This window comes from Oncorhynchus tshawytscha, linkage group LG10 (genome assembly GCF_018296145.1).
Source record: "Oncorhynchus tshawytscha isolate Ot180627B linkage group LG10, Otsh_v2.0, whole genome shotgun sequence".
NCBI classification, from domain to species: domain Eukaryota; kingdom Metazoa; phylum Chordata; class Actinopteri; order Salmoniformes; family Salmonidae; genus Oncorhynchus; species Oncorhynchus tshawytscha.
The window spans coordinates 49,065,734-49,079,565 of record NC_056438.1 but is presented as its reverse complement, the minus strand read 5'-3'; the positions used below and the strand labels follow the sequence as shown (position 1 = coordinate 49,079,565).

The 13,832-nt window shown below is 42.8% G+C and overlaps 1 protein-coding gene across 1 annotated transcript in view; it reads left to right on the top strand.

Moving 5' to 3' along the window:
• Window positions 1-13,832, top strand: part of LOC112260375 (choline transporter-like protein 5-A) — a 100,963-nt gene that overhangs the window by 79,030 nt on the left and 8,101 nt on the right. Inside the window, exons 4-6 of the mRNA XM_042328663.1 lie at window positions 9,002-9,086; window positions 11,759-11,843; window positions 12,415-12,543. Of these exons, the coding sequence (XP_042184597.1) occupies window positions 9,002-9,086; window positions 11,759-11,843; window positions 12,415-12,543 (299 nt within the window). The remainder of the gene's footprint in view (window positions 1-9,001; window positions 9,087-11,758; window positions 11,844-12,414; window positions 12,544-13,832) is intronic.

Here is a 13,832-nt window from a genome sequence, read left to right as displayed (position 1 = left end):
ACCCCAGACAGAGTAAGCCTACCTTTCCACCCCAGACAGAGTAAGCCCACCTTTCCACCCCAGACAGAGTAAGCCTACCTTTCCACCCCAGACAGAGTAAGCCTACCTTTCCACCCCAGACAGAGTAAGCCTACCTTTCCACCCCAGACAGAGTAGTCCTACCTTTCCACCCCAGACAGAGTAAGCCTACCTTTCCACCCCAGACAGAGTAGTCCTACCTTTCCACCCCAGACAGAGTAAGCCTACCTTTCCACCCCAGACAGAGTAAGCCTACCTTTCCACCCCAGACAGAGTAAGCCTACCTTTCCACCCCAGACAGAGTAGGTCTACCTTTCCACACCAGACAGAGTAGTCCTGCCTTTCCACCCCAGACAGAGTAGGTCTACCTTTCCACACCAGACAGAGTAGTCCTACCTTTCCACCCCAGACAGAGTAGTCCTACCTTTCCATCCCAGACAGAGTTGGCCTACCTTTCCACCCCAGACAGAGTAGGTCTACCTTTCCACCCCAGACAGAGTAGGCCTACCTTTCCACCCCAGACAGAGTAGGTCTACCTTTCCACCCCAGACAGAGTAGGTCTACCTTTCCACCCCTGACAGAGTAGTCCTACCTTTCCACCCCAGACAGAGTTGGCCTACCTTTCCACCCCAGACAGAGTAGGTCTACCTTTCCACACCAGACAGAGTAAGCCTACCTTTCCACCCCAGACAGAGTAGTCCTACCTTTCCACCCCAGACAGAGTTGGCCTACCTTTCCACCCCAGACAGAGTAGGTCTACCTTTCCACCCCAGACAGAGTAGGCCTACCTTTCCACCCCAGACAGAGTTGGCCTACCTTTCCACCCCAGACAGAGTAGGCCTACCTTTCCACCCCAGACAGTGTAGGCCTACCTTTCCACCCCAGACAGAGTTGGCCTACCGAAGCAGAAAAATATAAGCTTTAACTGCTGGCTTCCACCCCAGACAGAGTAGTCCTACCTTTCCATCCCAGACAGAGTTGGCCTACCTTTCCACCCCAGACAGAGTAGGTCTACCTTTCCACCCCAGACAGAGTAGGCCTACCTTTCCACCCCAGACAGAGTAGGTCTACCTTTCCACCCCAGACAGAGTAGGTCTACCTTTCCACCCCTGACAGAGTAGTCCTACCTTTCCACCCCAGACAGAGTTGGCCTACCTTTCCACCCCAGACAGAGTAGGTCTACCTTTCCACACCAGACAGAGTAAGCCTACCTTTCCACACCAGACAGAGTAAGCCTACCTTTCCACCCCAGACAGAGTAGTCCTACCTTTCCACCCCAGACAGAGTAGGCCTACCTTTCCACCCCAGACAGAGTAGGCCTACCTTTCCACCCCAGACAGTGTAGGCCTACCTTTCCACCCCAGACAGAGTTGGCCTACCGAAGCAGAAAAATATAAGCTTTAACTGCTGGCTACTCTTCTTCCTTTGCTAAACCCAACAAGAGAAGGTCACAAGTGTTTCCCTAAAAGCTGTCTGAGTTTAAACATCTTCTATTGTACAGAAAGTGAATAGCTTAATCAATGGATAGTGACAGAATTAGATTACGTCCCAAGCAAAGTAAATGTTTTGTCTCCTCGTTTTTAGAAGGTTGTAGCTCAGCCTCTGAATGTCAAAGAAACTAAACAATGATATCCCCATATGCATCAGAGTCACGTCTTTCCTGGGTATTTTACAGCTTGTTTCTAGCATAAAGTATCGCAGACCAAATCGCTGTTATTGATCCCTTTATATAATCGGATCCGTTTTATTTTCTTCCAAATCTTAAGATAACACGTGGTAGGCCAGTGATTGCCATTTTCTTTCATTAAAGAAAGATCTATGGCATACCCTCTCATACCCCCTCAATTCGAGTCTTGGTTTTAACTTAACAGCCCTTCACTGACACGTAGGTAGGCTATTTAAAGAGTGCATGGTGGGTGGAGAAATTGACCGACAAATGGATGGATATGGATATAGCAGCCTATAGCTAGATTTCGTCTGTCAAACAGGTAGGCCTACCTCTTATTTCTTAAATAGGAAGAAATAGGCTCCAACACAAAGCCCTCTTGTTGTTAGTAAAGTCTAATTCAAATGAAGACCCGTTTTAATTAATTATACCTACTATAATTTGCCTACTTTCAGCAACATTAGCTGTCCATTTCCGATGGATTGTGCTGTGGCTGCTGTTTCAACTTTCAGCACCACAGTGTTAATATCTCGAATCTGTCTTATTAAGAGGCCAATAACTCTGATAAATATATCATGGGCAAGAAACATATTGTTTTTAATAAAAATCTATTATAGTAGTAGCCACCGGTCCTCCTTTCCATCTTCGCGCTCTCCTTCTCAAACTGAATAGAACATAGGGTATAGGCTAGTCCTCGCGCAATAATTTTTGGACTAGACCTAATCACAAATTACTGAACTGCCACCGTAGGCCTACACAGCACAACCATTGGTTAGGCAGAACACACACAAACATTTGATCAGCAAAAGCAGAGCAGGCCCGGGGCTCAGGGTTGGAATACCCATTGCGTAGTAACCACCGTGTGTAATGCAGCTTAGTTTTATTTACACCATGCCAGCAGCTATCTTAGAAATATAACTTTGCTCTTTGCTTCTCCCAGCACGCACTTCGTAGCCCCTAGCCTATAGGCTATGGATCATTTATTGAGACCTCACTAAATAGTCTATAGGCTCACTTGGTATTGCACGCCCAGCGAAGAATGAGAGATGAGGGGCGGTATTGGACACACGTCGATATATAGCGACTAATTCTAAAACACTGAGAAATATTGAAATGTAATCAATTACAAATTGCATGACCCTCCCCTTGACTAGATTTAAAACAGTTCTAAACCCTCCCCTTGACTAGATTTAAAACAGTTCTAAACCCTCCCCTGGACTAGATTTAAAACAGTACTAAACCCTCCCCTGGACTATATTTAAAACAATACTAAACCCACCCCTGGAGTAGATTTAAAACAATACCAAACCCTCCCCTTGACTAGATTTAAAACAGTACTAAACCCTCCCCTTGACTAGATTTAAAACAATACCAAACCCTCCCCTTGACTAGATTTAAAACAGTACTAAACCCTCCCCTTGACTAGATTTAAAATAGTACTAAACCCTCCCCTTGACTAGATTTAAAACAATACCAAACCCTCCCCTTGACTAGATTTAAAACAGTACTAAACCCTCCCCTTGACTAGATTTAAAACAGTACCAAACCCTCCCCTTGACTAGATTTAAAACAGTACTAAACCCTCCCCTGGACTAGATTTAAAACAGTACCAAACCCTCCCCTTGACTAGATTTAAAACAGTACTAAACCCTCCCCTTGACTAGATTTAAAACAGTACTAAACCCTCGCCCTGACTGAAATTGAAAAAGCATGACCCTCCATTATCCTCCAGGTCCCCATTCTGTTAAATTCTATCCATCCCTTATTTCATCGTCCTAGTTGAGTCAAATTTCTGGTCCTTTCAAAACAAAACAGTGTTAACAAGCGATGTAAAGGGAGCTGCTACATGAGAAGCCTTGTGTTTAGAAATCTTCTTTGAAAGCAGTGATGCCACACTGGCCTAAACCCAAACACACTGTCCCCCTGAGTGCGAGTCAGCAGATTAACCTTTTGATCACAGAGGGCTCTGAAAACCCACCGCTCAATACTCAGCGCTGTGTTAGAAAAGATTAAACAGAATACCATTCATTTCTAACTAGCTACTGGGGTTTAGATGGTGGAGTAGGAAGATAAAAGGGTAAAAACAAGAAAGAGTGTGTGTGTGTGTGTGTGTGCGCGTGTGTGCGCGTGTGTGTGTGTGTGTGTGTGTGTGTGTGTGTGTGTGTGTGTGTGTGTGTGTGTGTGTGTGTGCGCACGCGTATGTGTGTGAGAGAAATAGAGAAAGAAGTAGCAAGTGTGAGAGACATAGTAAACATCGCCATCATAGAGTGTGCAGTAGAGAGATACAAAGAAAAAGAGCCGGCGAGAGAGAGAGAAATAAAAAGATAAGTGTGTAGCATCCGTTCTATTCACAGAGACAGAATGCGAAGACGTTCACAGCACCTCTGGTAGAAATGAATGTTTCATGCCCCACAGCTCTATGAAGTGCTTCTTATCGCCTCTCTCATTTTTTATTTTGCATTTTAATCCCTCTCTCCTCTTCTCCTCTTCCCCTGTTCTGGTAAAGATCAATCCATCAGTCAATGATTGCTTCTGCTTCAAAAGTTCTGTACCTTCTCTCATAGTAATGATCTCAGAAATGGTAAGCAGCCAGCAAATTGAAAGTGTAGTTTTAGAAGTGACTCTGCACTGAAGGTAAAGTTGCTTCAAACATCGAGTACAAGCTGCTAATTACTATGAATGCTGTGCTCTACAATTTCCCCTGTTAGCAGATATGCGTTTTCCATTCTGAATACTTATTGATGCAATCAACTGTTCCCCTTATATTACCATCACCACTAGGTACAAACGTTATAGGCAGCCCTACTCCCTATGCCCAACAGTAGCTCAGTAAGAGGGAGCCGTAATCGTTGAGAAAAGAGAGAGAAGGATCAAACGTAGAAATGTGAAATATAGCATTCCTGTGTTATGATTCCGGTTCTAGAAAGCTGGGTTATGACTGATATCTGGTCAGTGTTGAAATAGAGAGGTGATATGCTGCAAAGGACAGCCAGGGAGAGAGTGAAAAGGGGGTTAGAGGCCCTTTGTTCAAAAATCCCTTTGATTCAGACAGTCTCAGCAAGGGGTCTTTTTGTTGGAAAAGGGACAGATATATATATATATATACTGTGACATTGCCTTTGAGAACATAGGGCATCATTCAATTCAAACCTACATTGTAGTCCTTAGTAGCACACAATAGAAACAAACTGTCCTGTAGTCAAATTAAACCACAGAATGGCCTTGGTAACTTAGCACACAAATACCTTCCTCCAGTTTTCAGAATAAGACGAGTGAATGCAGGCATCAGTGTTTTAAGTATATATATATATATATGCTTCTGAAACATTGAGATGAGGAGCTTCCCAATCCCAACCCTTCTTTGAGACAGATGATAGACGTATTCATGCTTGGCAGCTTACTCAGAACTGGCCACCAGAGACTCATGACCTTTAACCGCCCAACTGGCCTTATTCCTTCCAATGTCATTATTGAACCGTGTCATCCAGACCCATTATAATCTAAGTTGTCCACGCTGCAGCCCAGTCCTCTAGACTCAAGTTCATCCTTTTTCAATGTGCCACAGCCATTCCATCTCATATTTTAGTATGAGTTCTCCTCGGTAATGGCATGTTGTAGCTCTTGTCTCATATTTTAGTGTGATATCATCCTTTGAAGAGCAGAAGGGATGCAGGCAGTCATAACCAATAGAGCGTAGAGCTCTTGATATTGGAGCGATGATGAAGTCACTCCTTACTCTTCATCCCGCCTGCCAGCTACAAATGACCTCATGCTACCAGGAGAGGAGAGCCCACCCTCACACACACACACATACTACACGCACGCGCACACACACACAAGACAGTCATTGCAAACTCACTCACTCAGTCATTGCAAACTCACTCACCCAGACGGTCATTGCAAACACCGTACACACATGCACAAAAAAAGGATGGATGCATGCGCACAAGCATGAGCACGTGCACACACACACACACACCTTACTACAATTTACTCCAATCCAACCCTCTCTACAACACAAAAAAAAATCCACAAGAACTTCATCCTCTCAGACACGCTCACTCAACCCACTTCTTTCTCTCTTGCACACACTCGCACACCCGCACGCACACACACACACACACACACACACATACACACACACACACACACACACACACACACACTTTCTCTCTCACCCCAGATGCATCATGTGTGGTTTGGGGGAAGCCTCTGGCTGTGCTGATTTAAAGTACTCTTGGACCATAATAAAAAGATTAGTCTGACACCATACAGTATATAATTAATTCAGCATAATTACTGATTCTCTTTGATTTGTAGAGTAGGGGCAACTATACTATTTACACTCACCTGCCAGTTTATTTGGTACACCCATCTAGTACTGGGTCGGACCCCCCTTTGCCTCCAGAACAGCCTGAATTCTTCAGGGCATGGATTTTTTTGTGAATTTTATAATATTTCTGTTCTTCTTGTTTTTAGCTGAGAGGAGTTGAACCTTGTGTGGTCATCTGCTGCAATAGCCCATCCGTGACAAAGATTGACGAGTTGTGTGTTCCAAGATGCAGTTACAGTGCCTTGCGAAAGTATTCGGCCCCCTTGAACTTTGCGACCTTTTGCCACATTTCAGGCTTCAAACATAAAGATATAAAACTGTATTTTTTTGTGAAGAATCAACAACAAGTGGGACACAATCATGAAGTGGAACGACATTTATTGGATATTTCAAACTTTTTTAACAAATCAAAAACTGAAAAATTGGGCGTGCAAAATTATTCAGCCCCTTTACTTTCAGTGCAGCAAACTCTCTCCAGAAGTTCAGTGAGGATCTCTGAATGATCCAATGTTGACCTAAATGACTAATGATGATAAATACAATCCACCTGTGTGTAATCAAGTCTCCGTATAAATGCACCTGCACTGTGATAGTCTCAGAGGTCCGTTAAAAGCGCAGAGAGCATCATGAAGAACAAGGAACACACCAGGCAGGTCCGAGATACTGTTGTGAAGAAGTTTAAAGCCGGATTTGGATACAAAAAGATTTCCCAAGCTTTAAACATCCCAAGGAGCACTGTGCAAGCGATAATATCGAAATGGAAGGAGTATCAGACCACTGCAAATCTACCAAGACCTGGCCGTCCCTCTAAACTTTCAGCTCATACAAGGAGAAGACTAATCAGAGATGCAGCCAAGAGGCCCATGATCACTCTGGATGAACTGCAGAGATCTCCAGCTGAGGTGGGAGACTCTGTCCATAGGACAACAATCAGTCGTATATTGCACAAATCTGGCCTTTATGGAAGAGTGGCAAGAAGAAAGCCATTTTTTAAAGGTATCCATAGAAAGTGTCGTTTAAAGTTTGCCACAAGCCACCTGGGAGACACACCAAACATGTGGAAGAAGGTGCTCTGGTCAGATGAAACCAAAATTGAACTTTTTGGCAACAATGCAAAACGTTATGTTTGGCGTAAAAGCAACCCTGCTCATCACCCTGAACACACCAACCCCACTGTCAAACATGGTGGTGGCAGCATCATGGTTTGGGCCTGCTTTTCTTCAGCAGGGACAGGGAAGATGGTTAAAATTGATGGGAAGATGGATGGAGCCAAATACAGGACCATTCTGGAAGAAAACCTGATGGAGTCTGCAAAAGACCTGAGACTGGGACGGAGATTTGTCTTCCAACAAGACAATGATCCAAAACATAAAGCAAAATCTACAATGGAATGGTTCAAAAATAAACATATCCAGGTGTTAGAATGGCCAAGTCAAAGTCCAGACCTGAATCCAATCGAGAATCTGTGGAAAGAACTGAAAACTGCTGTTCACAAATGCTCTCCATCCAACCTCACTGAGCTCGAGCTGTTTTGCAAGGAGGAATGGGAAAAAATGTCAGTCTCTCGATGTGCAAAACTGATAGAGACATACCCCAAGCGACTTACAGCTGTAATCGCAGCAAAAGGTGGCGCTACAAAGTATTAACTTAAGGGGGCTGAATAATTTTGCACGCCCAATTTTTCAGTTTTTGATTTGTTAAAAAAGTTTGAAATATCCAATAAATGTCGTTCCACTTCATGATTTTGTCCCACTTGTTGTTGATTCTTCACAAAAAAATACAGTTTTATATCTTTATGTTTGAAGCCTGAAATGTGGCAAAAGGTCGCAAAGTTCAAGGGGGCCGAATACTTTCGCAAGTCACTGTATTTTTTGTTTGACGTACCATTCTCGGTAAACCCTAGACACCGCCATTGGTGAAAAACCCAGGAGGGTGGATGTTTCTGAGATACTGGATCCGGCGTGCCTGGCACCGACGATCATACCGTGCTCAAAGTCACTTAGGTCACATTCAATTGAACAGTAACTGAATGCCTCAATGCCTGTCTGCTTTATATAGCATGCCACGGCCACGTGATTCACTGTCACGTGGAGTGAACCATTTTTGTGAACGGGGTGGTGCACCTAATAAACTGTCCGGTGAGTGTATCTACAGGTCCCTACATGCCAGTCCACTCTCTATCTCTCTATCCGTCTGTCATCAGCATTCACTAAGTAGTTCAGATACTGTACAGACGCATTACAGATACCCCATTGTGGATGGGTGACTCTCTACCCTAATGGGTAAGGAAAGAGCCAAGACATGGGTGAAAACATGAATACTGTACTTACTGCGCGGAGTGAGTTGTAAACATCAGTTTTGATGTGGCGACAATACAGACTGTGCAGTGAAGTACATTTACCTGCCACTCATTTAATGCCAGCCAGGAATCAACGATCCCATTAGTCAGTCAGACTCTTAGAGAGAGGTAGTCAGTGACAGGCTTTCATTCATGGAAAAAAGGTACTGCTATTGATCCCAACGAAAGGACACAGATAAACATGCAGGTACGCAAGCACACACACACATACACACATATGGTGTCTTAGAAAGGGAAATCCAGCTATCTCCTTTCCTGTACGCTTTCTGAACAGTGCTGTAAACGATGCGGAAAACAAGCCTTAGAAGAGGGATTATGCTTTAGGCCAACACTATCGACTCCTGTCAACACTCAGCCACAGCAGTAGAGAGGCACTAAAATACACACAATGACCTTGTCTTTAAAACCCTGCCACAGGAGCTGAAGAACACATCAAGATTATCCTACACAAAAGAATCAGTTAGATCCAGGGAATGGGAATACGATTTCATTCTGTCGTGCAAAGAGACTTTCCATTTTCGGTCTTTTATTTTGGTAATGATACAAGAGGGTGATTAATTAATTCACTGGTTTCTCTCTTTCTTTTTCTCTCCATCCTTCTACCTCCTCCCTTTTCTCTCTCTAGCGTGGCTACACGGTGACCCCAGGAAGGTGATCTACCCTACAGACAGCTACGGACAGTTCTGTGGGCAGAAGGGTACCCCAAACGCGTAAGTAATTGCTGTAGTGACTGATTAACCAGGTACAGTTGAAGTCGGAAGTTTACATATACTTTAGCCAAATACATTTGAACTCAGTTTTTCACCATTCCTGACATTTAATCCCAGTAAAAATTCCCTGTTTTAGGTCAGTTAGGATCACCACTTTATTTTAAGAATGTGAAATGTCAGAAGAATAGTAGAAAAAAATATTTATTTCAGCTTTTATTACTTTCATCACATTCCCAGTGGGTCAGAAGTTTACATACACTCAATTAGTATTCGGTAGCATTGCCTTTAAATTGTTTAATTTGGGTCAAACGTGTCAGGTAGCCTTCTACAAGCTTCCCACAATAAGTTGTGTGAATTTTGTCGCATTCCTCCTGACAGAGCTGGTATAACTGTGTCAGGTTTGTAGGCCTCCTTGTTAGCGCACGCTTTTTCAGTTCTTCCCACACATGTTCTATTGGATTGGTCAGGGCTTTGTGATAGCCACTCCAATACCTTGACTTTGTTGTCCTTAAGCCATTTTGCCACAACTTTGGAAGTATGCTTGGTGTCATTGTCCATTTGGAAGACCCATTTGTGACCAAGCTTTAACTTCCTGACTGATGTCTTGAGATGTTGCTTCAATATATCCACATCATTTTCCTCCCTCATGATGCCATCTATTTTGTGAAGTGCATCAGTCCCTCCTGCAGCAAAGCACCCCCACAACATGATGCTGTCACCCCCATGCTTCACGGTTGGGATGGTATTCTTCGGCTTGCAAGCCTCCCCCTTTTTCCTCCAAACATAACGATGGTCATTATGGCCAAACAGTTCTGTTTCATCAGACCAGAGGACATTTCTCCAAAAAGTACAATCTTGTCCCCATGTGCAGTTGCAAACCGTAGTCTGGCTTTTTTTGGGGCGGTTTTGGAGCAGTGGCTTCTTCCCTGCTGAGTGGCCTTTCAGGTTATGTCGATATAAGACTCGTTTTACTGTGGATATAGATACTTTTGTACCCGTTTCCTCCAGCATCTTCACAAGGTCCTTGGCTGTTGTTCTGGGATTGATTTGCACTTTTCGCACCAAAGTACGTTCATCTCTAGGAGACAGAATGCGTCTCATTCCTGAGGGGTATGACGGCTGCGTGGTCCCATGGTGTTTATACTTGCGTACTATTGTTTGTACAGATGAATGTGGTACCTTCAGGCATTTGGAAATTGCTCCCAACGATGAACCAGACTTGTAGAAGTCTACAATTGTTTTTCTGAGGTCTTGGCCGATTTCTTTTGATTTTCCCATGATGTCAAGCAAAGAGGCACTGAGTTTGGGGGTAGGCCTTGAAATACATCCACAGGTACACCTCCAATTGACTCAAATGATGTCAATTAGCCTATCAGAAGCTTCTAAAGCCATGACATAATTTTTCTGGAATTTTCCAAGCTGTTTAAAGGCACAGTCAACTTAGTGTATGTAAACATCTGACCCACTGGAATTGTGATACAGTGAGATATCAGTGAAATAATCTGTCTGTGAACTATTTTTGGAAAAATGACTTGTGTCATGCACAAATTAGATGTCTTCACCGACTTGCCAAAACTATAGTTTGTTAACAAGATCATTTGTGGAGTGGTTGATAAACGAGTTTTAATAAACTCCAATCTAAGTGTATGTAGACTTCCGACTATCTCGATATCTCTGTGTTTACACAGGCAGCCCGATTCTTATCTTTTGCCCAATTAATGGCAAAATATCTGATCTGATTCGTCAAAAGAACAATTAGTTGGAAAAGATCAGAATTAGGCTGCCTATGTAAACACAGCCCTAGGGACATACCTGTGAACAATTTGAGGTAATGATAATTCCCTTGTGCCCAATTTGCTGATATTAATGTAGAATTTAGTAGAATTTCCCCCCTACCACTGATACAGGGTTAAATAGGTTTTCATCCCCTTGAATTCAGTGTAGGATAATCTGATCCTAGATATGTTGTTAATGTTAACTTCAATCTAGCCCAAGCGTAGCCCCCTGGGCCATTGGCTGGTTCTTTATCTTAGCCCTGCGTGCTTCAATGTTGTTATATTGACCATTACAATTGAAAGGCAGCTCACCCCCACACACACAGTTCCCATTGTCAACAGAATCCAACCCATTGAATCAAAAGTCTGGTACTGGATCCCCACACTAAACAGCTCGGTGTTGAATTCCCCTCATAAACCTCAAGTGTGATTGACAGGCTGTAACCTTGGCAATGATTAAAGTAGTTCTTTAGTGGCGGCTGCGGAGCGGTGATAAGGCTGTTTGTGGAGCCGGGCTGTGAGATAGGGAGTAGTGTGTTTACTCCCAGCTAGCTAGGGCCCTCACATCTCATCCGCTAATAATTAGCACTGTGTTGTTCTCCCAGGCTTAAAGGATTACGATGGAGTTTAGTCTGGAACACGTGTCGGGGGGAGACTACACCATCTCAACCATTATACTGAAATACTGGAGAGTATCATCCTGAAATTCACCAAAAATGCATTGAGATATTAAGAACAGAAGGGAAGAGATAGTTGACCATTTTATCATCATTGTATGTGGGACTGTTACATCATTGTATGTGAGGACTTTTCTTTAAATGTGTGCTCTGTACTCTACAGCCACCTAGTGCTAATACTGTATCAGCACTGTGTCAATGTTTTTTTTTCTCTCTATAGAAAAAAATCCATACTGTTCTACTTCAATATCCTGAAATGTGCCAACCCTGCTGTCCTCATCAACCTCCAGTGTCCCACCACTCAGGTATTCATAGCATATTGGTCAATAACAATATTGACTCAGAGTACATAGGTAGAGTTATTGTTAAAGGCCCAGTGCAGTCAAACTATTTGTTTTATATCTTATTGTACAACAGCTGATGAAACAAACACTGTAAAAAACAAAAACTAAATATCAGTGTTATTTCCTAATAGTTGCTGGTTGAAAATACAATCTACACAGAGCCTTCTAATCAGCAGGTTTGCATGGGTGGGAGTTCCGGCTTTCCATGGTGACCTCACCATGAAGTGAATTGGTTAAAAGACCAATAACAGAGAGAGTTCCAAACCTCTCTGCCAATAACAGCTAGTTGTCAGTTTTCCCTTCCCCACTCAGACCACTCCCAGACAGTCCGAGGAAAATTCTAGCTTGAGAAATAGTTGTTTGCTAAAAAGCCATTTTTGTCCATTTTTTATGAAATCTGTGACAGTAAAGAACTTAATTGTCGCTCCAAAGTTATTCGATATTGATATAAAAACGGTTGCGTTGGGGCCTTTAAAAAAGGGTGTCATATCAGCTTACTGGGTATTCATTAGTGTGTTCAATACTTCCTCAGATGTGTGTTTCCAAGTGCCCGGACAGATTTGCAACCTACACAGATATGCAGTTGCAATACCAAATCACTGCAGCCCCCTGGGAATATTACAGGCTGTTCTGCAAACCAGGATTCAACAACCCAACAAAGGTATGCATGTAGGCGTAGCACTGTTTGGAAGTGTGTACTGTTAGTGTGAACTAATTTCATCGCGTGTAACAACGACTAGTTGTCTAAAGCAGGAACAACCTAAATAAGCTGAAATTAAAAGAAAAATAAACTACACTATGAAACAAAGATAAATGATATAAAGAATGATTGTAACGGCCGTTGGTGGTGGAAGAAGGTGAGGACCAATGCACAGCGTGGTAAGTGTCCATCTTTTTAATAAAGTAAATGAACACTGAACAAAAACAACAACGTGACCGACCGAAACAGTTCTGTCTGGTGCAGATACAAACACTCAACAGAAAACCCACAACTCAAGGGTGAAAACAGGCTGCCTAAGTATGGTTCTCAATCAGGGACAACGATTGACAGCTGCCTCTGATTGAGAACCATACCAGGCCAAACACAGAAATACCAAATCATAGAAAAACGAACATAGACAACCCACCCAACTCACGCCCTGACTATACTAAAACAAAGACATAACAAAATAACTAAGGTCAGAACGTGACAATGATAGTAAAAAGCTTTGGGGCACCTTAAATGAAATTTTGGGAAAATAAGCCAACTCGACTCCTTCATTTATTAAATCAGATGGCTCATTCATCACAAAGCCCACTGATATTGCAAACTACTTTAATTACTTTTTCATTGGCAAGATAAGCAAACTTAGGGATGACATGCCAGCAACAAACCCTGACACTACATATCCATGTATTATCGAAACAAATTATGAAAGACAAGAATTGTACTTTTGAATTCCGTAAAGTCAGTGTGGAAGAGGTGAAAAAATTATTGTTGTCTATCAGCAATGACAAGCCACCAGGGCCTGACAATCTAGATGGAAAATTACTGAGGATAATAGCAGACGATATTGCCTATTTGCTACATCTTCAATTTAAGCCTACTAGAGACTGTGTGCCCTCAGGCCTGGAGGGAAGCTAAAGTCATTCCGCTACCCAAGAATATTAAAGCTGGCTCAAATAGCCGACCAATCAGCCTGTTACCCACCCTTAGTAAACGTCTAGAAAATATTGTGTTTGACCAGATACAATGCTATTTTACTGTAAAAAAAATTGATAACAGAATATCAGCATGCTTATAGGGAAGGACACTCAACAAGCACAGCACTTACTCAAATGACTGATGATTGGCTGAGAGAAATTGATGATAAAATGATTGTGGGGGATGTATTGTTAGACTTCAGTGCAGCTTTTGACATTATTGATCGTAGTCTGCTGCTGTAATACTTTTGTGTTATGGCTTTATAC